General features: G+C 34.3%; 1 protein-coding gene across 1 annotated transcript; it reads left to right on the top strand.

Annotated features, from left to right (window-relative positions):
• Positions 1 to 1,231: 1,231 nt before the first annotated feature.
• On the top strand, positions 1,232 to 22,677 carry sdr16c5a (short chain dehydrogenase/reductase family 16C, member 5a). The gene is made up of 7 exons (XM_056472856.1): positions 1,232 to 1,545; positions 1,714 to 2,053; positions 7,535 to 7,666; positions 7,775 to 7,874; positions 8,328 to 8,472; positions 14,463 to 14,588; positions 22,136 to 22,677. Exons 2-7 carry the CDS (start codon positions 1,733 to 1,735, stop codon positions 22,230 to 22,232), a joined length of 921 nt encoding a protein of 306 aa, XP_056328831.1. The 5' UTR covers positions 1,232 to 1,545; positions 1,714 to 1,732; the 3' UTR covers positions 22,233 to 22,677.
• The last annotated feature ends 4,080 nt before the right edge of the window (positions 22,678 to 26,757 follow it).

A 26,757-nucleotide genomic window follows, 5' to 3' on the forward strand; every position in this document is an offset into this window, starting at 1 on the left:
CTGACTCACTTTTCTTGTGTATTTTATTAACCTAAATAGCCAGGTCCGTCACGTTTTAGGATCCCCTTAAAACATTTCCGTTGTGTTCTGTGCCATTTGAAAGTCTTGTGAGAAAATGCAGCGTGTTTTATTATTTTGTTTGCGATGTGAGAAAATGCAACGCATTTTATTAATTTGTTTGCGATGTGTAAAATGCAGTGTGTTCTTTTTAAAAATGTGATTGTGGTGTGAGGATTTACAGCATGGGTGCTGTCAAACAGATGAAGATCTTTTCGTAATTTTCTGTCTTTTTTGTAATTGCATGTGCTTTCGTAAAGTGCAGCTCATTAAGCTCTCTTGGCCACCTTAACAGCTAAAATAAAAAAATAAAAAAATGAAATGAATACATTTTTACTAGTTTACTTATTTTTTTTTACAGTAAGATTGATTAACTATTTATGACTCTTTCTGTGGTTACGTAGATGAAACAGACAACGAGGAAGTTTAGTCATATCTTCCCCTAAATGCTCTTTCAATATGGTGAAATACTAAATCATTTATTTTGGGAGTGCACTTGCTGTAAAGTTTTTTGGGTTGACTTTTCCAATTTCATAAAAAAAAAAATTCTTATTTCCAAACTTTTGTATTTCCCCCAAAATGTTATTCTTTGTTTACTGCAGATCCTTCTCATTGTAAATTTATTAATAATTTATTGCTTTTTTGGCTAAATTTTACATCCATAAATGTAAATTCTCAAAGAAACACCCTTACTTTTATTTTCAGAAAGGACTTTGATTTATATGTGAACTCTTTAAAGACTCTAACAATTATATTGCATGTAAAACTCTTTCTTGGTGTAAATCATTTAAACTTATTTAATTTGCTGGAATTTTATTTATGTAACCCTTTTAGTCTCTTTGTTCACACTGTATCTTTGCAATGTTTTTTTCTTGCATAATTTAAAAAAAAAGTTTAGTCATATCACCAGACCACTATTTATTCCTACCTGCAGCTGACAAATCAAGACTACACAAACTTCGTGAAACTAATCTAACTCTATGCCGCAGAAAGAATATGGCTTATAAATCATAAAAGGTGCAAATTATAGGTTGTACCACATTGTTTTAACATAAGATAGTTTTCCTAATGAGACTGCAGTGAAGTCGAGCAGCTCAAACAAGCCACGACGAAACGCCATAAATTCTTTGGAAAATACTTTAACTCCCACAAACCAATGCGTGGATTGCGCCGAGTCACGTGACAGCAGTGTTTCTCACCCAACCCAGTCAGTCCGTCCTTCCCAGGCCGTGGATCTAAAACACAGAACCAGGTAAACTCCAGTTAACCTGCACTACTGACTGGTGAAGTAGTTTGCCGTCCCTCTGTGGTCTCTCTAGTAACGAGAAGCGGAGAGGGGAGTAGTAACGTCATTCAGAAAGTGCGCGCGCGTGTTCTCGTTGTGTTTTCCTTATGTTAATTTAAAGAACAAATATTAATTTACCAACCGCGACCTGCACGGGAACGACTCACCATCCGGGTCTTTTGTAACTTATCTCATACAGAAAGGTAAGCCGTGATAACATTACAGTTTACTTCTATGTGCAAACGTTTTAAAGTTGACAGACAAGCTGAGAACTTTTTTTTTGTTTGTTTCTGACTACACTACACTAGTTTCTTAAGTGTTTGTATTAGCCTGTCTTAACTCACTGTTCTGTGTGTCATGTTGTTCATAAGGTTACCTGCACACCTCAAAATGAACATTCTCTTGGAGTCTCTACGGCTGATATTTTTGACCATCTACTACAATCTGGAAGCCTTCCTAAAGTTCTTCATCCCACAGAGGAAGAAAGATGTATCTGGAGAGATTGTGCTCATCACCGGGTCAGGCAGTGGGATTGGCAGACTGATGGCCCTTGAGTTTGCCCTACTGGACGTCTCACTGGTGCTGTGGGACATTAATGTGGACGGCTTGAAAGAAACTGCAGAACAGGTTAAAGAAAAAGGGGCATCAAGGGTACATTACTACCAGTGTGACTGCAGTGATAGAGAAGCAGTATATCGAGTGGCAGATCAGGTAAGCCGAGTTCAAACTGCCGCTGTGAGTTGTTTCGCTGGAATGAAGAGTATTTCATTTAAAACCGTGCATGCTTTTGAGAACTTGCTTAAAGGGATCGTTCACCCAAAAAAATGGAAAATGCTGTCATTTACTCACCCTTTTGCTTGCTTCAAACCTTTAAGAGTGTCTTTTCTCTGTTAAACACAGATATTTTAAAAGCAGATATTTTAAAGAATGCTGAAAACCGGTAACCATTGACTTCCATAGTATTTGTTTTTACTAGGGATGGCTGACGTAAAACTGACGTTTCGACACAGTGTTGAGATCCCGCATAATCCCGCAAAGCATGATCCGAAACACCCAGGCCACGTGACTAAAGTGTTTCAAAACACCTGGTCACGTGACTAAAGAGATACAAAGCATTGATCGGTTCAGAAGCGTTTCGAGACCTTGAGCATCTGCATTTGACTCACAGGGTCAGATGTAAGCTTTTGTCTTGTTTGGCCTAGTGGACCGTGCGCGTGCGTGTTGTTACAGGCTTCAAGTGACTTCTGTGTTTGAATCCTGACTTGTACAAATACTCCAAAATCATGATTTTATGTATTTTAATCATGTTACTGTTTATCCTGTAGTATAGATAGGATACAGCTGCAGATACGCCATCAATTTAGCATCATTTTCAGACCAATGTTAAAAAAGAACGATGCATGAACAAAGCATCTCAAACTGATATTAAAGCATTTCAAAATAGCTGCATCAGCCTGGAGTTGAACCAACACACTCCCCACATGGTAGTCAGGAACCCTAACCACTCCACTATATCACTTGAGGGTCCAATTCTACAAAGCGGGTTTTAATACCTTAATTTGCTCAACTGTTTCTTTGCTGAAGCTGTTCCAGTGCAATACATAAAAAATGACCTCTAGGCGTCACTGTAGAGTGGGGTTTCGAAACATTTCGAAGCTTCGACACATTTGCTTCAACTGTTTCAGTGTTTTCAGTGTTTCATGAAGCCTCACTTTTCCCACCACTAGTTTTTACTACAATGGAAGTCAGTGGTTATAAGTAGGCTCACACAGAATCTGCGTGCGCAGAAATCCACAGATCCGCAGAAGAGACTACCAGATGGAGCCAGAGGCGGAGCCGCGTAATCAGGCTTCCAACCAAACGCTTGTACATCAAATCAACCACGCCCCCGAACTTCTCATTTGACCGCCCGTATCTACACTATAACAAAGGCTCCCTAAATAAATATAAGCACTTACATTTAAAAACACCTAATAATATACAATTTAAAAACTGTGTGATGTAAGCTGTCTTTAATAATTTAATAAAAATAATATATGTTGGACTGCAGAAATAAATTATCTTTTATACACTCAAGCCTGAGTTAGGATCAGCTTTGAGCACAACAAATATTTCTTTCATAACGGGTTGTTGGTATTTATTATCTTAACAGGTAGAAATATCTCTTGTAAAATATGAACAATAACATATAAAGAATAACGTATACAGCTATTTACTGTACCATGCAGGAAAAATTGTGCGTTTAAAAGATAATAACATCAAGATTTCTAAATATCAACAGGATACTTACACATTCTATCCCTGCACTATATAAAATAATTCTTGTCAATTTGTACAATAAACTTAGCAGTATTAATACATCAATTGATGTCTATATAATATAGGCTTATCTACTGCTTCATCATCGCTTGTATTTTGTTTATAATTTTTTAGCCTCCGTTTTCATTTGGTTTATTCCATGTCTTAATATCTGGCAAAAAGGAATTTACCTTCAAAGATGAAACTCAAAATGTCAAAGATGGCCTTTAAATCAATTTCAAATAAAGTTACAAGAGATTGATGTGGAGATTGGATAACATTAGTTTTGTCTTCCTAATTATTATTTCAGACCCATAAAAAGAATTACTGCTACTGTAGATAACGATGACTTGTATTTTCCCTGTCATGGCTAGGCATGTATCAGTTTACTAATATTAAAGCCCAAAAAAAAACCTCACTTTACCGAATAAACAGTGATCCTTCAGATCCTGTATAGTTTACTGATGAACTCATTTTATCATGGTAAAATAACAAAGAAATCGAATAATAACACCTCAATCTCCAACTGAAGCTTCAACGATCTGCTTTGGGAATCTGTCAATCACAACTGTCAATCACGATGACACGCCCCATTTTTATAGCATTAAATTTCTGGCTAAAAACATACTCTTTACAAAAATGAAGATTTGAGCCTATATCAGCATAATAACCAGTGCCTTATTTGACCAAAACCATCTTTCGAGACATTTTATTGCAACTGTAATAATTTTATTTGTTTGGGCTCAAGTGTTGTTCATTAACACGGAGGAGGCGGGGTTTATGACTTGTACTGCAACCAGCCCCCAGGGGGCGATCTAACGGCCGGGAGCATCACCCAAAAGCATGTGTGACACACTAAGTCAGAATCTTATACCGGACCATGCCTAAAATAAAATCAATAAAAATTTGGAAACAATTGAGGTTGACTAAACATTGAGTAAATTTTCATTGTGACAGACCTATCCCTATAGTGTTGTTGTTGTGCTGAGTATTTTACAACAACAGAGTTTTAGAAGCTATTACGACACACCTCTGCATCACCATTTAAATTACATTAAAATGCTGCTCTTATGCTGATTGGTCGGTCTTGTGGCATTCTTGGTGTTTGTATTATGACTGCAATTCTAAACGATTCTAATTGGTCATTTGGGGTGTTCTGCTGTTGTTGTTTTTTTTTTTTTTTTTTGCACAATGACTGCTAATGCTAATTATGTTCACACGCTAAGTCTAATTACTGCAATTACAAGATTCCAGTTTGTAATAAGCACAAAGATCATCGTAGAATTTGTAATTGGTAAACTGGAAATTTTCTGAAATTTATGACTCGTACCACAGACAATTAATGTGTTGCCTTGGAAATCTTTGCCTTGGAACACTTTTTAAAGAAGTTGACGTATATATGCAAGTGTAAAGGAGTGCATTTGCATAAAATATAATAAACCAATCACAAGTATTGATAAAAACAGTAAAGCAAAAATGTAGTTGAATCGTCTGTTGAACTGCATCTTAGTTATCACAAACACTGCAGAAAACATATTGGAACCTGCATGGGCCCAAAATTCTTACAGAAATCAGTCAAGTTTGGCGATGGAAAAATTATGGTTTGGGGTTACATTCAGCATGGGGGCGTGCGAGAGATCCGCAGAGTGGATGGCAACATCAACAGCCTGAGGTATCAAGACATTTGTGCTGCCCAAACCACAGGAGAGGGCAAATTCTTCAGCAGGATAGCACTCCTTCTCACACTTCAGTCTGTACATCAAGATTCCTGAAAGCTAAGAAGGTCAACTTGCTCCAGGATTGACCAGCCCAATCACTCGATCAAACATTATTGAGCATGTCTGGGGTAAGATGAAGGAGGAGGCTTTGAAGATGAATCCAAAGAATCTTGATGAACTCTGGGAATCCTGCAAGAACGCGTTCTTTGCCATTCCAGATGACTTTCTTAATAAGTTATTTGAGTCATTGCAGAGATGTATGGATGCAGTCCTCCAAGCTCATGGGAGTCATAGACAATATTAATTCTTTTTCCACTACATCCTGACTTTATATTCTATACTGTACATTATTTCTGTTAAGTGACAAGACTTTTGTTTAATCAAAGTCAGACCTTACTGTCCTAATTAAATTATTAAAAATCAAGGCATGATCATATTTTTTTGGGGGAAAATAACCGAAATCTAGATTCCTTTGCCATTCATATAAGCTTCTTATACCAAAACTTCTTATACCAAATGATCAACCAGAAGTTATTATTTGTTGTTCCTAAAACTTGGATTGGCAACAAGACATTTGTTAGGGAGTGTATATGTAATAACATTTCATCTTTTTTTTTTTTTTTTTTTTTTTTAAGTTAAAAACAGTATATTTTTGTGCGTAAATATTTAGCCTGTCTTGAAATGTCTTGAAAGCCCTAAAAACATGCAAACGACAAACAATTCAATAACTTTATAAATGACCTTTGCAATCACTCCACAAATCAAGAGTGTTTTCCACTATGGCTCCTGGTCAACTATAATCTCGATTTGATATAGCAGAGCCTGTGATGGAGATGCAAACAATGCGATATCAATGCCGAAACTATATATTAGTCCATTATCTAAGCCAGTCAAGTTTTTTCTGTTGTCATGCCTCCTTAAACATTTAGTTTCACATATTACTTTCTTCTTATATCAGCTTAAATCTAACTTTAATGTCATTTATTTGGTTAATTCCATAATTGGCAATAGCATTAGTGAGATAATAAAGTCAATGGGCATCATTGCAAATTAAACCGTGACCAAGTTATGAGGAACTTTGCATAAATCAGGGGATCCGGTATCATCCTACAGGGTTTGATTTTATAAAAATAATGACCACAGAGAATTCCAACCAGCAGCAAACCAAAATCCCTGTGCAAATGAAAAGTCAATATAAAAGGAATTATGCTACCTATCATTGGTAATAGCCCTCAAATAGCAGAATACAATAGTGCTTATGATATTCTGAAAATAATATTTAGATCTAATTTACACAGCAAATGCTTTTTTTCAATTAAATTATTTAAATGATTAAAAACATCAGTCACTTTTACATTTTATAGACCAGTTTGGCCTCCACAGATAGGACCACATCAATAGTACATCAAAATCTAATGTCATTGATACACCATTTTTCCAATTTTTAATGAATAAATCTCATCAAAACATTATGTACCTACAGGCTACTTTGCACATATACTATTCCTTTTAAAAAGGGTAAATTTAGTTTAAGAACATAACCTGAAACTGGATAAGATCGCAGTTTGCCACAGTTATCCTATAAAAAACAAACGAACAGATGTTGCTGAACACCTACACAGGTGTTAGTATTTTGATTTAACTACCATCTATGCAAAAGAAGACAAATTACAATCATTCTGTGCTGTAATGTAAACATGCACTGTGTGACACATAGTTAAATGTACTGCAGTCATTTTTAAATGGCAAATGCCATACTAGTTAAATTTCAAGACACATACAAAAGATAACATATAAAGCCATTGTTAATGCTTTGATGACATTGTTTATGAAGGGTTATAGAAAAGTAAATTGATTTAAAACAATGTTTTATTAGTTTACTGCAGTTCCAAACTCAAAAGGGGAAATAAGGGAGATCCAGATTCACTTTAATGGGGACTTATAATGCAAAAATATATATTTATAAGGCCTTTAAACACAGTTGTGTCACAACAGTGTGTGAATATATCCAGCCTTTATTGGCAAAAAATTAACAAGTCTATTTTTCTATTCACTTGATAAGGGTGATATGTATTGCATCACCAAAAATGATTGAGGTCATGTCCATGTGTTTTGCGATAAGTCGATATACTGATTATTGTAACAGGCCTAACTCCTATTGTTTATGTGTTTCTAGGTAAAAAGTGAAATTGGTGATGTCACCATACTAATAAACAATGCTGGCATTGTTAGTGGTAAGAAGTTCATGGACACTCCTGATGCACTTATTGAGAAGACACTGAGAGTGAATGCAATGTCCCATTTTTGGGTAGGATTGGACCACTAAATTATTTCCTTCTATCAAATTTGAACAGTGATATCTCTCATTTTAAAGCCACTTATTCCGTGTCAATTTGTGGTCGCGCTTTTATTCCAGACATATAAAGCATTTCTTCCTGCCATGACAGACAAAAACCATGGACATCTGGTCAGTGTTGCAAGCTCTGCTGGCTTGATAGGTGTCAATGGATTGGCAGGTAATGCAGTCTCCTCTAATCTCTTACACAACTACCCTCACTTGCCAGAGGCACTTTTGAAACAGTAACAAAGTCCTTCTGGCCTTTAAGTTCATCAGACATACTTGGCGAGGTATAAATGTTTTAAAAAGTTTGTTGACATGAAAAAACTTGGAGAGTTGTAGATCAGTCTGAAGTGTCTACCGTTTAAGCATTATTCCATCCTTTGACTGTAAATAATAGTTATACTCCCTCAGGTGTGTGTTAAGTGTACACTCTCTAACAGAAAGTGGACTGAGATGTTACAATGATTATTGTAAATTCCTCAGGTGTCTGTGCATTGTTATCATAGTTTGTGACACAGGTCCTACTACATGAAGATTTCAATGAGCAGCTGTTTAAAATGCCCGAAACTGGTTTGCATTGCATTGCCACTACTGCCTGTACAGATGTCTCCTATCTTTTTCAACACAGATTATTGCGCAAGCAAGTTTGCTGCTGTAGGTTTTGCCGAGTCTGTGGCCCTTGAGCTGTTATCAGCAGGGAAGGATGGAATCAAGACCACAATTGTCTGCCCATTCTTGATCAACACAGGACTGTTTGATGGATGTGGGACAAAGTAAGCTATCACACATTTCATATTCTGTAGGGCTGTCTTGATAACTGCAATTTTACAATAACCGCGCTGGTCTGGCCTTTTGGCTAAGGCCACGGAAGTATGGTTGTGGGCTTTGTTTTTGAACTCATTTCACTCCAATCGCTTTTGTGTAATTCTCTTGTTTATTAAAGTAATTTACCAACAAAAAAAAAAACATGTCAAAATTAAGATAAAAATTCTATCAAACTAAATCCGTTATAAAACAATAATCTATCATCAAACAATACATGAAGTGATTAAAATATTGTGTGTCCAACCTACGTTCATTCTTCTGCATTATTGCCGTTCCCTTTTCACAGCTTTAAAAATTAACCAAACACCAAAAACTAAATGAAATGCACTTCTAAAAAAATAGCTGCAATACATGCCATTGACAATACAACTGCAAAAAAAACTAAACAAAACAAATGAATCTAGAGAAAACACACTGTAGTGTTCACTTTTTCCCTTTTTGTTTTTACACTTGATCATTATCCACCGAATGTAAAATAAATTAAGAAACAAGAGTGTTTTTTTTTCTCTCAAGACTAAAGAAATGGCAGACACTCTTGTCCATAAAAACCTAATCCTATGTCCCCAGTTTGTCAATATTTCATAGAGAGAAGAACGAAAGGGGAGAGCCCGTCAATTTAGTTCATCCAATATGCAAAATTTGCCACAGAAAGGAATGTGTGCAATTTCCTCTAATCTCTTAACACAACTACCCTCACTTGCCAGAGGCACTTTTGAAACAGTAACAAAGTCCTTTTGGCCTTTAAGTTCATCAGACATACTTGGCAAGGTATAAATGTTTTAAAAAGTTTGTTGACATGGAAAAAACTTGGAGAGTTGTAGATCAGTCTGAAGTGTCTACCGTTTAAGCATTATTCTATCAACAAATGAATCCAGAGAAAACACACTGTAGTGTTCACTTTTTCCAATATTTTTTTTACACTTGATCATTATGCACTGAATGTTAAATAAATTAAGAAACAAGAGTGTTTTTTTTTCTCTCAAGACTAAAGAAATGGCAGACACTCTTGTCCATAAAAACCTAATCCTATGTCCCCAGTTTGTCTAAATTTCATAAAGAGAAGAACGAAAGGGGTGAGCCCGTCAATTTAGTTCATCCAATATGCAAAATTTGCCACAGAAAGGTATCTGTGCAATCTCCTCTAATCTCTTACACAACTACCCTCACTTGCCAGAGGCACTTTTGAAACAGTAACAAAGTCCTTCTGGCCTTTAAGTTCATCAGACATACTTTTTCCCATATTTTTTTTACACTTGATCATTATGCACCGAATGTTAAATAAATTAAGAAACAAGAGTGTTTTTTTTCTCTCAAGACTAAAGAAATGGCAGACACTCTTGTCCATAAAAACCTAATCCTATGTCCCCAGTTTGTCAATTTCATAAAGAGAAGAACGAAAGGGGAGAGCCCGCCAATTTAGTTCATCCAATATGCAAAATTTGCCACAGAAAGGTATGTGTGCAATTTCCTCTAATCTCTTACAGAGCTACCCTCACTTGCCAGAGGCACTTTTGAAACAGTAACAAAGTCCTTTTGGCCTTTAAGTTCATCAGACATACTTGGCAAGGTATAAATGTTTTAAAAAGTTTGTTGACATGAAAAAACTTGGAGAGTTGTAGATCAGTCTGAAGTGTCTACCGTTTAAGCATTATTCTATCAACAAATGAATCCAGAGAAAACACACTGTAGTGTTCACTTTTTCCCATATTTTTTTTACACTTGATCATTATGCACCGAATGTTAAATAAATTAAGAAACAAGAGTGTTTTTTTTTCTCTCAAGACTAAAGAAATGGCAGACACTCTTGTCCATAAAAACCTAATCCTATGTCCCCAGTTTGTCTAAATTTCATAAAGAGAAGAACGAAAGGGGTGAGCCCGTCAATTTAGTTCATCCAATATGCAAAATTTGCCACAGAAAGGTATGTGTGCAATTTCCTCTAATCTCTTACAGAGCTACCCTCACTTGCCAGAGGCACTTTTGAAACAGTAACAAAGTCCTTTTGGCCTTTAAGTTCATCAGACATACTTGGCAAGGTATAAATGTTTTAAAAAGTTTGTTGACATGAAAAAACCTGGAGAGTTGTAGATCAGTCTGAAGTGTCTACCGTTTAAGCATTATTCTATAAACAAATGAATCCAGAGAAAACACACTGTAGTGTTCACTTTTTCCCATATTTTTTTACACTTTATCATTTTGCACCGAATGTTAAATAAATTAAGAAACAAGAGTGTTTTTTTTTCTCTCAAGACTAAAGGTAATTTATCATAATTCATAAAAGTCTTATCTCTGTCATACAGCTGCATCTGCAATTTAAAATTTAAATTAAAATATCCAATAAAATCTAATTAATTGTATTTTTCATTTAATAACAATATATACAATTGAAGTCAGAATTATTAGCCACCCTTTTAATTTTTTTTCTTTTTTAATATATTTTCCAAATGATGAAAAGTTTGTAATTAGTAGTTAGTAAATTCATGTTTATTTTTCCTTTATTTCTATTGCACTTTTACAATGTAGATTGTGTCAAAGCAGCTTAACACAGACGTTCGAGTAAATTGAAACTGCGTCAGTTTTCAGAGTTAAATTTCAATTTAGTTCATTTTTATTGGGGTTTAATTTTTACTGCTGAAAGTCCAAACACTGAAGAGCACTAAATAGTCTAATTCTGTTAATTTTATTATTATTTTTGTAATTCATTTTCTGTTCAGTTGCTGTGTTCAGCTATTTGGCTATTGACCATAATTGAAAATGTTTAATAATATGCCTCACTGTCATTTAAAATATGCAATAACACCAACAGTTTATATGGAGTCCAAATTTTAAATGCGCGGGTTGTTGGCAGTAAAACCACATATTGCACTATTGAGCCATCCAGATTTACCACAAGACAAATTGCCTCACCGTGACAGCCCAAATTTCATAACCAACCACACCTTTTTAAAAGCAGAAATTTTAAACGGAAAACTGTAGAATCAGTTAGGGAAAAGCTACAAAACTACTCTTGTTATGCTTCACTTTTAAATTGTCAAGAGAACGTTTTAATCTCACTTCTTTGTGGTTTTCCAGTTGGATATAATCAGACTCTCTGTAGGCATAATTTTGTACACTGTTTTGCAGATGTATACTATCAAAATAAAGGCACAGACTTTGGCTGTGTTTCATGGAGCTTGACAAACAAAGCCTTGATGACACAAAAACAACTTGTTTTAACTTGTTTTAACATATTTTGGCTTCTACCCTAATTAAGAACACCTGAAACAGATAACCAAGGTCTTATGATGCATTCTAGAAATGTCCAGACAGGTCTGTTGAGGCAAGTTGGAGCTAAACCCTGCAGGACAGTGGCCCTCCACGACCAAATTTGGACATCTCTGCTGTAAACTGTTTGTTGCAGCTTGTTTAGGAGGGCAGCTATTTGGTATTACTATGCCATTCATAGCCTTCAGCATGGACCTTTGCTGTCCATACATGCTTAGTAATGTCACTAGGGGCTGTGTAAACTTTGTGTATTGATGGAACCTTCAGATGTCATCTGAATAGTTTTAAAATATTTCCAGCAATCCACTTTTCTGTCTTCAGGTGCTGTTGGAAATTAGCATTGCGTTTGTATTGTGTGTCCTTTAGCCATGTTTATACTTTGTATTAAAATGCATTTTTCTTGTTGATCTGATTGCAAGTGGAGAGTGGTATATACAAGTGTAAATGAAACTTTCACCCACTCTCCAAATTGTTTGTGTTGTCGTCTTTTGAATTCAAATGTTAATTGTCAGAGCTTCTTTCTCAATATTAGTTTGAAAGATCAGAAAAAGCTCATGCCTAAACCTTTCCATATACTTTTACCCTTAAGGGCCCTGTTTAACTTTTGTTATACAGATTTGTTTTGGTCGATCGGATTACATGGGCAAGAGAGGCACAATCTCAATCACACCTGGTATTTGAATCTCTCTTTTGTCCACTTTAAAAAAATGGCCTTTAACGATTGAGGGTCTATGAATGTGCAGGATTTATACGGTCATAACCTTCAAGTCATGTAATTTTGACTTGCCATTTTACAGGCCTGGAAAAGTTTTGGAAAAACAAATAAACCTACACTATAAAATCCAACAATCCACTTTATCAAATTAAATGATTGCAGTAACTCATAATTGACTGAAAGTTAATTTTACTCATTTGAAAAGAGTTTTGAACTTAGTGTTGAAGTTATTGAGTTAATTAAATACCTCATTGCTTTAACCTAAATGGAGTAAGTTCACAGTACTCTTATAGATAAATTTTTTAACTCAAATGGTTTGTTGCAATCAGGTTCCTCAAACGGTTTGAGTTGCATTAACTTATTGGGTTTTACAATACTCAGCTGGTTTGAGGTCTCTTCATTTATTGGATTTTACTGTGCTCAAATTGCTTCATTTACTCAAATGGATTAAGTTCACAGTACTCATTAAGATTAGTTTTTGAACATAAATGGTTTGTTGCAATTGGTTTCCTCAAACGGTTTGAGTTGCCTTACCTTTTTGGGTTATACAGTGTACAGTAAAATTAACAAATAAACCTATCTACATTTTGTAAAAGTCATGAAAATTTGTTTAACAAATATGTATACTTGAATATTTTTCTACAAGGCATTAAGTTCTATCATATATTTTTAGTGGTTTTGTCATTATTATTCTAATATTTTGTGTATAAATTATGCTTAGGGTAGGTTAGAATTAGTTGTTTTAGCCGCTTTACTTCTTTGGGTTCGTGGCCAATCACATGCTCTCACATAATTTTAGCCAAGGGTTGTGTAAACATTACCTAAATAATTTTGTATTATAAATTACATAGATTGTCATGTATTTTACTATATTAGGATTATCAGTAATATTTGCGTGAGTGAATGCCATGAATCCCTTATGAATCCCCCATTCGTATATGATTGCAAGTGATTGAAAGCGAACAAGCCCAAAACACTTTCGACTGTCTACACTTGTTTAGTATTGTTTACTTGTGATTGGATCACTGAAAATGCATCTTAATATCAGTTGTAAACAGTTCCCCAGATGCTGTAAAAAACACATTTATTCCTTTCATTGTGTAAATGGCTTGAGTGAGTTCAAAAATCCACACAAAAACACTGATACTCCACTCCCTGAATTTCTTAAATATTTTGGCATGTGTTGTTGAAGGCGGAATTTAAATGTTGCCAACTAAAGGTTAATTTTATTGGTGAATAAAAAATGAAGTCCTGGTTCCAACACTAGCCCACAGTATTGAATGTAGTTTTATGACTTTGGCAGAAATGAAAGCTGCTGCTCTACATAACATCTTTGGCTTCCGGGTCCAATCGCCCTATCAAACTGTATGAGGAGACTCAACCAATGGTCAATAATAAGCGTTTACAAAGTGATATAATACTTTAGAAAATTATAATCATTATATATATATATATATATATATATATATATATATATATATATATATATATATATATATATATATATATATATATATATATATACATACGATGGCCAGAATGTGATACATTTTTTATAAATTGTTGGTGTCTGTGATGCAGCTGGTCCAGAGACTGTGGTGTATGTGTGATGTGACTAAAAGTGGTCATAAATGAATATTTTCTCAATTCAAATGACATCACAACTTAATAAGTGGTCTTTCTTTTATTTATATAAAGGTAAGATAAATAAAGGAAAGAAGTCATAAAAGTGGTCAAAAGTAATGAAACTGATGTATTAAAACACCGGGGGTAAACAGGAATGTGTCTTACTCATCTCACTGATCTGATTCCGATTGACTAAAATACATCTTAATACCAGGTCTAAACCAATAGATTAAAGCTATGAACTGTGAAGCTGTGTAATCCAATCATACAGAAAGTTTAGTTATTTTTAAAAAAATTTCCTATTAATCTAAGCATATCTTACTGTATATGCAGGTGGCCTCGACTGATGCCGATGTTGGAGCCTGACTATGTTGCTAGGAGGATTGTCAGTGCCATTCTGACAGACCAAGTTTTTGTTTTACTGCCAAGGTCCTTATACTTTTTAATGGCTTTAAAAGGGTAAGTGAACTCAAATTATTTCAAACTTGGAGTAAAATTGTCAGTTAGTATTTGATATATTTATTTACCAGTAAAAAAAAATACAAAACTTTTTCTATACTAGTTTTATATCTATACTACTGATCTGTAGAAATGTGATATTTAAATGTTTTGTAGTTATTCATGTCTTTCAGACTGCCTTATGTCTTCAAAACATGTTACAAAGCCTTTTTAAGCAACTGCAATCATGATGTTGCTTTATACTCGTAGTCAACTTGTAGTGCTCAGAAAACCTATCAGAAATGCTTTTTTTGGTTATAATAAATGTTTTTTAAAAGTAGCGTGGTCCCCTGAAAATATTAAGCAGCACAACCATTTTTAATATTGATAATAATAAGAAATGCTTTATGGGTAGCAATTTTTTAAATGATTTCTGAGAGCTCAAACGCAGTTGACAAAGCATTTTTTTCCTAAAATGACCCCAACATCAGAAAAAAATTATAATTTCCTTGTTTTCATAGGTCTTTCAGATCTATTTTGACCCGCCAGCAATAAACCATTTTTACACCACAAAAAACTACACTCCAACACACACACACACACACACACATAGAAAATAAGAAATTACTTTTATTACTACTGTCTTGCTAAAACGTTTTACACTTATGCATGTACTTTTAGCACTAGAAAAATTCCCTTTACGAGGTCTGTGTGATATAGGCAAAAGAAACCTATCGCCGTTTTCTTGAACAATATTGCGATTTTGATTTTAATCACAATTTTGACACACACAGACATTGTAAGTGTAAATCTGAAACATATTTCTGAAGGAAAACTAGATCTTTATCAAAGACCTGTAACATGTCTCTAAAACGGGCATAAAGCAAAAAAAAAAAATCACCTAGTAAAATTGTAACAAATTGTCAGATTTATGGAAAAACAAATAGGCTACTGTGTGTGCGCTGTCAAACTCAATTAAGGCTCCTATGATCTGCTTAGCAAAAGAAAGTACATACAACTACTGATATTTGGTCATGCATAAATCATAGACCTCTATGTGAACTGCTGTGAAATAGGCCATTCACATGTTGCGTAATTTGCGCGCACAAGTCTGTTATTTCCAATGGGAAGAGACATGCTTGCATATTCCAGTCGCAGCTCGCACAAACACAAAGCACCGAAACACCCAGTATGCTTTTTAATTTTCTCCTTAAAGTAAAGTTGTTTCACAGCAGTTGCAATGTTTTGTTAGTTTCTCATCCTCTGAAAAAAGGTTGATGGCCACCTAGCAATGACAGCACGTTGACAATGTTAAGGGAAATGATACACCTCTTTTGATACATGCACTTTTAGACGCGATATGTGACTGAAAGGTCTTACAAATTATTTGGTTCTGTGATACATCACTCTTCCTGTATCCAAAGTAAACCCACACCACAGATGTTGCCTTTTTTCGGGCACTAAGTCCTGAACTCATCATCCCTGTTTACGCTATTTGTCCTTAGCCTCAGTCTCCTGTTCTCATGCTCTGTTTAGGTGCACTGCGTTATAATTGGTTCAAATAGCATACAGCAGGAAAATCATGCTGTAAGGCAATTTAGAAATCACATATCACGTTTAAATTTCGATTTTCGAAATGATTTCCATTAATCGCACAACCATACCATTTAAAACTAATTAAGCCTTGATGAAATACTGCACACTGATGAGGAAAAACCAAGCCATTGACAGAGTTTGTGATGAAGATGGGGTTGTTTCCTCGTGCAAAATAGTTTGGAGAATTGAAATAAAATTTAGCTGCTTTAATTTAGAGGTTGCATGCATCAAAGTAGGACTGCCATAAATGTATGCTAATTAATGCGAGTTTTAAAATGCTATACGATATTTTAGAAAATAATTTAATTATAAAGTAATGTATTGAGTAACATATGTCGTGGAAAAGAAAGCATCACTACACCTCTTGAAAGTGAAAAGCCATGTTTTATTGTTGCATAAAACACATTTTAACAATGGAAACAAACAAAAAATTTCATTATTGCTAAACAATCAACTAAACAAGAACAATCACATAAACTTAAACTAAATAAGGTTTCTTCTTTGTTCTGTATGGTTGAAAGCAATAAGAGAAATCGTTGTCCAGAAATCCAGCATGTCCACTCTGCTTGGTTTTAGAGATATGCGTTGACATTAGGGTTGGGCGATGTCGACTAATTTGCCATCGTACAATGTCTAATGTGAAACATCCCGATGGACGATGGCATCGTCGTCGTCGTTGGTGGCGTTGAATTAATTATTTATGATTAATTAATTCATAACAAATGAATTATTTGTAGCCTACCGACTCTGGCATGAATAAGCAGAGTGATCTGTGTCGTTATAATGGTGTTGACAAATTTGGTTGGTAAAAAACCCACTGCCTACCAACAGTATCTGAGGTTTTTGCTAAAACGCTGTGATACGTTACCTGATAGATTCAAAAGACAGAAGAGTCGTTAGATAGAGACAAGATTAATTTAAATATCACGTTTAACAACTATAGTGAGAAGTGATCCAACGATTTTTTCGCGAGCGGGTTGCTGCTGCGACGGTGGTGGGGTGGATGATCGCGATGCCGGCTCAGCCGATTAGTAAACCGATTAGTTAGTGGAGTGAGTCAGTGTATAAGTTCACTACGTCAATCAATACAATATAGTGAGGAAGGGTGTTGGTTTTGAGAAGTGTTTGAAGAGTAGCTAAAGGTCTAAGAGTTTAGCTTTAAGCAGTGACACATAATGACACTGTTTCTGGAGCACTGATCTCAGAGGACAGGACAGGTGTGTGGATTTACTCATCTGCCCAGGGACATTATAACACTGAATGAATGACAGGAACACTGTGATTCATTGTGTTCTCCTGCTGACTTCACCTTTGCTTATAGCTAATGATATTCTTAGCTATGTGTTCTTTTGCAACATAATTGATTTAATTAGGTTTTAAATTGGTTTTACTATTCCTGGGTCATTCTTAACCCAAGGTTAGTGATTAATCCTGTTTTTTTTAGATAATTAGGTAAAAAAAAAGTCATAAAACAAGATGTCGCCTCATATCCGGATAACAATATAGATCGAGAAATGGTACCATTTCTGTAAATTTAATTAATTCATAGTTTTATACCGTTGAAATCCGAATTATTAAAATTTGAAATTTTAAAGTTTTTTTTCTTTTTTAAATATTTCCCAAATGATGTTTAACAGCAGGGGAATTTTCACTTTTTCCCCTTTTAATTTTACATTTTTTAAAAACCATTTTAAGGTCAAAATTATTAGCCCCTTTAAGCTATATATTTTTTCAATAGTCTACAGAATAAACCATCGTTATACAATAACTTGCCTAATTACCTTAACCTGCCTAGTTAGCCTAATTAACCTAGTGAAGCCTTTAAATGTCACTTTAAGCTAAAAGTCTAGTAAAATATTATTTACTGTCATCATGGCAAAATTAAAATAAATCAGTAGTTAGAAATGAGTTATCAAAACTATTATGTTTAGAAATGTGTTAAATCTTTTCGATGTGAAACCATAAATTGGAGAAAAAAATAAACAGGGGGGCTAACAATTAAAGGCGCCCTAATAATTCTGACTTCTTTAAATGACAGATACTTTAAATGATTTTTTTTTAGAAATTCAAAATAAACATTTATTTAAAAATACTTTTAAAATTATTAATCAAAATAAAAACTAATGATTACAAGTCAGCATGACAATTTTTGTTAAAGAAAATGCAAAATGTGAACATTGTACTTTCAACATTTGAACTTTCTCATGATGTTGTTTTTCATGTTTTTGTTTACATCCTCGTAATGGCATGTAATATTGAGCTTAAATTTTGAAAAAGTATTATCGTAAACAATGTATTTTGTGACACCACAAAATAAATGATAGAGCATATATTGAAACGAAACACTTTCTTCCATATGATATATATGGCACAGCTCTACTTTACACTCGCACACACTTTACACACACTTTGCAGTGTCAGTGTAGTAGTTGTTTTTCAATTGTTGGAGTCAGGGCTCAGCCATTGGCTGGGCAGATATTGAAAGAATAGCCTAGGATCTCCATCAGCAAGCTCTTAATCCAGCTGCTCAAAAACAAAAACTTTTGAATTCTCATAGGTTTACATCAGATTTATTTGGAAAGAATTAGAATGTCTTTTAATTTTCCACACGATTATGCATTCTGAGGATGTCTGAGCCATTTCACCCATCTCACTATACTGTTATTCTTTCAGTCGAAGCCACAGAGTGAACTCGTGAAGAGAAATCCTCAGTTGTATGCTATTTGAGTAAACCAGTGTATGCAAAAGTGATGTACAAGTATGACATTTCAAATGGAGAAGTCTGTTATCAACAACGCCACATGAAAGAGCCAGATGAAATATAAAACCATTTACACAATTACAATCATATATGATTTGTATAAGCCATGTCTGGTATTTTCATAAGCTTAATGTTTGCATCTATGTCAATCATTTTATTTCTGCCTCATATGGGGATCAGAATCTGTTGTCCAATTATTTCAGATGTGTTTTGAGCAGACCTAATTTTTTACTAGTATTAAACCATGTGTCTTTTGACATTTAATTTAACAGTAACCTACACACTGCATCTCAAGTAGAGTTAATAGTATTGTTGCCAAACATAAAATAGGGCAAAAATATATAATAATTTATATTAATCACAGCAATAAACACACAGTAACAGACACTTTAACAAGTTAAGTTTCTTGTGCAGGATGTTTTCTAGAGCTAATCATTGTAAATAATTAATCATATTAAGAAAAATCCTGCTTATAATTATTATAATGCATTCCATCTTGTTTTGTGGGTCACATCAGATTTGCAGTCTTTTACTTCTTATTTGGTGGAAAGTAGAAAGTTGGCTTTAGGCGACCTCTGCTTATTCACCATGATAAACTAATTTACTAAATTACAGTGTAACACATTCCTTTACCTGAGGGTAAAAGCATGAGAGTGGTGCCTGGGGTTAAGCACTGTGTGTAAATCTCATTCTGAGGAATTTTTCTCTTCAGTACTGCTCGCTTGGTTGATATTTAGATAAATACACTTTAGATTTAATATGATTTCTTCCAGCCTAATTCTCTTTTCACTAATGCATTTCAGTTTTAAAACACCTAAGTTTTGTTATGGTTACACTTGGCACACTTACTAATTCGGCCACTTCGAGCCGCGAGAATGAGTCGTTTTAAGAATTCAAAAGAGCGGGACCCTGTTTTATTGTGGAAATGCTAAAGTTGTGTTGACTGAAATGCTAAATTTTGAAAACAGAGGCACATCTACACACAATTGCTTCCTAAATGATCTTCTGGACCATTGTGTATCATTCATTGAATCATCAAGCTTTTATACAAATAGTAGACTGCAAGTACTGATAATGGCAAGATATGTGCATGCCAGCATGAATAGTCATGCATCATGTGCTTTACGTAGTATAGTATGGATGGAGATGATTTTTCTGAAAATGCATTACATTAGTCTAAATAGGGTTGGCAATCTTTGTGACCAAAATAGCATTTATAATAGCAAATAAAATAACCCAGAGCCATAAACCATATTTGATTTTTAAATGAATATATAAACCATTTGTTCCTTTTATAGATGTATGGAAGTATCTATTTACACCACTAGCACCAGCGTGTCTTCTATCATATTTGGATGTAAGCATCCCAATTACAGAGGCATGATATTATTTTGAGTATGCTGCTTTAGGCCATGTCCATACACACACAAGTACTTTATTTTTATAAACCCCACTTTCGGGAAAAACATCTGTGTCTAAAAGACAATTCAAAAATTCACTATGATGCATGTTAAGGGCATGCCGAACCAACAGGTGGAGATAATGACACCTTTTTCATGATGGGTTCACACCAAACAAAGACTTAAGTATTTGCGTGAGTAAATTGCATAGAAGTCAATTCAAACCTGAGAACATGGGCAGATTACTTGCAGCGTGAATGACGCAGAATACACAATGCATTTGCCGCAAATGTGTAAAATTTGCCTCATTCGCATCTTCCGTCTTTGTTGTGAACTTGTTGGGCAATAAGAAAGGCTACATCTATTTGCTGGCTAACTGGCAATCCTCGGTCCATCTTTGCTCCTAAAGGAATAGCCCTTTCTTGGATTCTGCTTTTGTACCATATAATAATTACAATCACCTGTTGACATCACCCGTTTCAAATCACATCATTATTTAACAAATTTACCTGATTACTAGCCATAAACTGCTCCTGTCCCAACTATTTTGGACTGTGTTGCAGGTCTGAATGACAGAAAAGGATGTATATTTACAAATGAAATGAAGTTGATCAGACATGAACATGAAATATTTTGTGTTCATATATTCTGCAATGAAATACAAGTCAAAGTACATTTGGAAATCACTTTCTTTTTGTATTTGCATTTTCCATACTGTCTCAAATTAGACGTAGAGTTTATCTTGCATTTCTGAAATGAAGAACTACAATAGTATTGAGAACTACAATAAAAGAAATCGTCTGCAATAGAAAACACAAAATTAGATGTTTCATTTATCCCCAAAAATGTAGGCTACTTTAAAGTGTAGTAAACAAAGGTAGGTCTATTTGAGTCTTCTCAATATTTTTGACAAGCACAGGGGCATTTCCAAATGGCGTCTTCAGCATTTTCAAAAGCTCTGTTTTCATTGGTTGTAGCATGGACACCAGGCGTAATCGTAACATAACCTGTACATATTAAAAGAGAAAATGCACTAAACAGCACCTAAAGAGAAACTCACAGTTTTGTATTAATGCAACAACCCTGTGGCACAGGTTGTAAAACTTTCTGTTTTATCTGCTCTGCCTCTTGTGTTTCATAACACCTTTAATCCGGCTGTGGCTTGAACATGAAGGATTCTTAAGGAGCTCTTACTTATGCAGCTGCGACAATTACTGATACCATTAGTGACAAACCCGCAAGATAAAACAGCACCTGTTTGTGTGGGCCGAGACAGACTTCAGTGCATAAAATTGGCCAATTAATTCCAATCTGTGTTCAATCTTGAATGTGTTTTGGACAGTACAGTCGTAATTATGAAGGCTGCAGTATTTGAAAGAGGAAAAACGCGTTCTTTATCATTTTAATGTCCTGCGTCTTTTTACAGAAACGTGTCAGAGTCTAATCCCATCAATTAAATAATTAAATCACATATTGTACATGTTACTATTCCTCTAGAATGACACCGGGAGTGTTGAATCTCTGTCCATTAGGGGGTAATTAGCTGCGAATGAGCTCGTTTTCAGGCCTGGTCGTTATTTTCAGTCCTGAACATTGGCCTTTCACTCTTTTTCTGGCAGCCATGCTGCAATTTGAAATGATTATATCAGTGCGAGCTCTCTTTGTAACTAAGAGATGTGTAATGATACAAAAACAAAAGAGAGTTGAGCAGTTTTTGTTCCAATGAGCTATTTGTAGAATAAAGCATGGATATGATCTCATATTTTAATAACATGTTCATCCTCATGCAAAGTAACTTTTCTTCTTCACAGTATCATCCCATACAAACAATCGGTCATCCTGGGTATGTACTTCGGGGCCTTCAATTTCATGGACGCTTTCAAAGGACGGGAAAAGAAGAGAGACTAATTCTAATTTTGATACTTCAATGTCTTATCATGATTTTTTTGTAACTACCTCTGCCAAAAAGTTATTCCAGAGCCTCTTAAAAATAAATCATATTAAAAACTGTCCAAGTTTGATTTACTTACTGGTTTTATATTGGGTAACACTTTATTTCGATGGGCCACTTGAGTATTCGTAGACTGTCTGCTTAATATCTGTTGATACTGCTCCTTCAATAGACTTTTAACTGACTATAAGAAACTTTGCAAGTACATGCCAACTTACACTAACTCTAATCCCAACCTAACAGTCTACTTATAATCTAATGAGAATTAGTTGCAATGTAATTTAAATAAAAAAAACGTACCATCAAAATAAAGTGTGACCTTATATTGGTGAAAGAGGTAATGAAATAATACTAGATTGTTTTCATAAACATGGCTGTGACCTAATTTGTGTGTCATTTGAAATGCAGCGCTCGGCAATATCAGAAACGACCATGTCAGATGTGCTATAGTGGACTGAATAATCGTGTTTATTATGATATGTAAACTCATTACTTACCCGTTTGTTCCAGCAGTTGTTATCCTGTTAGTTATTATTTGTTTTTGAACCTGTCGAAAGAAACAGAATACTGATTTATTCTAATGAGGAAATAATTATGTGGCTGGTACTGTTCTGTTTTGACTAATTGCTTTTATTCTTGCACAATGATCAGCTCTCCTTTTTTTAAATAGATCTGATACCACATTTAAATGCTGATGGCACCATCTAGTGTTGTAGTGTGTGTTTTTTTGTGATGTTATAGCTGCCTTTCAATTATTTTTAGGATTTTTTTTGTGCAGGAACTTGCATTGCATTAATGTTTCACGGTTTAGGTTTAGTGTTGAAACATTTTTTAATCATTTGTTTGGAAACCATGTTACACATACTTTTTTACACCATATAATTCAATAATTTTTTTAATTTTAAAAGAAAATTTACCTTTAAATGTTCATTCATACATTAATTTTCTTTTCGGCTTAGTCCCCTTATTAATCAGGGGTCACCACAGTGGATGGACCACCAACTTATCCAGCATATGTTTTACACAGCGGATGCCCTTCCTGCTGCAACCCATCACTGGGAAACATCTATACACACTCATTCACACACTGTGGACAATTTTTATCTTACCGTAATATGGAGGTAATAATGTGCCAAAATCATTTGAATTTGAATTGTAATTAAAATTGTAATTTATTCAATCAGAATTTTAATATGCTGTCAAAATAGTTTTGAATTTGAATTTCATGAATATTGAAAATGTGAAATTTAAGACAACTGAATTTTTCAAAGCTGAATTTTTTTATTGACGTATTTTCAAACTTCAGATTTTTTGTGTTCTGAATTCCTAGACTGCAGATTTCCAGTTTGTGAAAATACAGTTTCAAATTTCCAAGATGAAGAAATTCAGAACAGCAAATTCAATGTCTAAAATTCGAAACCAGAAATTCAGATCATGAGCAGAAAGTAGGTCAGGGGTGATCACCAGGGAAGAGTAGACGATCACCGACGGGGTCAAACTGAGAATCACTCACCTCTGCTTGATTCATGATTATGGATGAATTACTGGGTGCGAATTACAAATAAATGTTTTTCTTTTTTATCTACGTAAAATCTAATGTAAAATTAAACTTAATTAAATATATGTATTTAAGCTTTGAGTATAGGGAAGGCAACTTTCAGTTGTAGGTGACATAAAACAAACATTATGTTGAAAACTCAAGTGGCTTTCCCTGTACACTGTTCACACCAATATAGACTTTTTAACACCTCTTATGTTATTACCATTTGAAACAAAAGTTTAAGCACTTAACAAACGAGGTTAACAAGAAATCTCTGAGCGAGTCATTCATAGTGAGTCATTTAATTCATTTATAAATGAGCCGATTTGAACTAATCTGAATGAACAATCCAGTGACAAAGATTTGACGCCACCCATTGGACATTTTCGGTTTCAATGTATTTTAGCCAAAAATAATGTAATCTTTAAAAATATGGAAAAATCAAATAATTTATCTGAATATAAATGTAAGGTTAATGAAATCTTAGATGTGAACAGATATTTAAAAAAGGCAGCATTTCAGTTTTGATAATGGGTTTTGGACAAACTAATCATTAAAATCTTCCTTAAAATAATATACTACATGTTTTGCTGTACTTTAGAAAATTGTAACAAATAGCGTCTTATATAATTTGATGAAGAAGTGTGTGCATGCAAATATGTCTTTTACCACAGCTGTAAAATGCTGGGACAGTTTGAAAATGCACCTGGAAAGAGCTTGAAAAGTCCTTGAATGTGACTTTGGTAAAGGTGTAAGAGCCCTCCCTGTCTGCTGAAATAACCCATCAGAGGGTATGGTATAGGTCAAAATCAGCTATTTATCCCTCAAAACACCAAAAACATAAATAAAACTGATTAACCAATGAGATGTTATTGAATTAAATACCAATAAATTTGGTTCACTGAAGCATGTATATATTAATTATACAAACTACTAAAAATATCTGACCCCCGATAGTCATACGCCAGTAAACTTACGCAGCTCAGTGATTGGCCAAAATGCTTAGTTTGACTTTTCGGTGATTGTCTACTCCCTAGTTCCCTGCTGATCACTTCTGACCTACTTTCCTACTTTTCTGCTGAATCTGAATTTCACGATCTGAAGTTCTGGTTTTGAATTTTAGAATATTGAATTTGATGAAATTTTAAACTGTATTTTTACAATCTGCAGTCTAGGAATTCAGAACACAAAAAATCTGAAATTTGAAAACACGTCTAAAAAAAATTCAGCCTTGAAAAATTCTGTTTTCTTAAATTTCACATTTTCAATATTCATGAAATTCAAATTCAAAACTATTTTAACGGTATATTAAAATTCTGATTTATTAAATTACAATTCAAATGAACACAATTCAAATTATTTTGGCATATTATTAGCTCCATATTATGGTAAGCTAAAAATGGTCTGTAGTGAGTGAATGAGTGTGTATGGATGTTTCTCAGTGATTAGTTGCAGCAGGAAGGGCATCCGCTGCATAAAACATAAAAAAAAAAACTGCGCCTTGAAAAATTCAATTGTCTTACATTTCATATGTTTAATATTCAAGTTATGAAAATCAAATTAAAATTAAGAAATACAAAACTATTTTATTGGCATATAAAAAATTCTGATTTATTAAATTACAAGTGTCAATAATTTTAATTAGCACAATAGAAATTCATATTGTTTTGGCATATTATTAGCTACATAACCCAATTCACCAAAAGCGCATGTCTTTGGACTTGTGGGGAAACTGGTGCACCCCCTTTAAATATCATAGTGACAAATATATTAATCACATTTTTTTGTTTATGCAGACAGATTCTGTGATAGTGGACCGGTTAGCATTTTAATGCAGCGTCCAATTTGCAGTTCTACAGCAATGCGGTGACTTGGAAAAATTCAGTGTAAGGCACTCTTGCTTAAAGTGATTGACACGTCTCTGGTTTGACCCTTTCACACAAATGGGAGCAGAGATTTGAATTGGTTAGCAGGGCTGCATTTGAGATTTTGGCTAGAGAGCAGAACACGAGTTCTGCAGGGAGGAAGAAATAGATTTTCAATTTATTGTTTGCCATCACAGCACCTCATTCCACAGCTCATCACACCGAAAAGATATTCAAAGCACAGCAGCAGTCCTAGCACATGAGATAAGGCATTAAAATCTGATTTCTACAGTAGTTTTATGCTTCTTTTGGTTTATTTTTGCAATTACATCAAAATCAAACATCCTTAGCATATATAAGTATACCCCTTACAAATCTATCTTTTAAATTCAAATATATATATGTATTTTTTTTATATAATAATTTTTTTAGGGATTTTCACCTTTATTGGTATAGGACAGTGGAGATTTTACAGACAGAAAAGTGTGGGGAGCAGAGATGGGGGAAGGAGCGGCAAAGGGCCTTGAGCCGGGAATCGAACTCAGGTCGCCGTGAGCACCTTGGTGCTATGTGTTGACGCACTAACCACTAGGCTATTGGCGCCGACTTAAATTCATATTTTTAATAAGCTATACAATATTATATTTGTGCATATACATTAGATTAGTCAGTACTGATGCCAAATCTGGAGCTTATCTAACAAAATAATGTACGATAATGGTCCAAAAACTAGTACACCCAAATTAATGTTATAGAAAAATATTAAATACAAATTTAAAAAAAGGAAAAATAAACAGAAGCAAAAAAACTGAAAAATCTAGTTATATTTTTTGGCAATATTTTGCCTGATTTTAATTGTATTATCTTTCAATTTCTCAATGTTTGGTGAGTAAAATATTATTTTAATAAATATATCTGTTTAATAAATCTGTTTTGTTTAAATGCACCAAAATACATTACCTATATTCACTGAGAAATGGATGAAAATATTTATTTTCAAAATGGGGTGTACTCATACAGTATATGCTGAGCACTGTATATTCTGGCGTAAAAGAACTAAAGATGTTTTACAATGAA

Source organism: Danio aesculapii, chromosome 2 (assembly GCF_903798145.1).
Source record: "Danio aesculapii chromosome 2, fDanAes4.1, whole genome shotgun sequence".
NCBI lineage: Eukaryota > Metazoa > Chordata > Actinopteri > Cypriniformes > Danionidae > Danio > Danio aesculapii.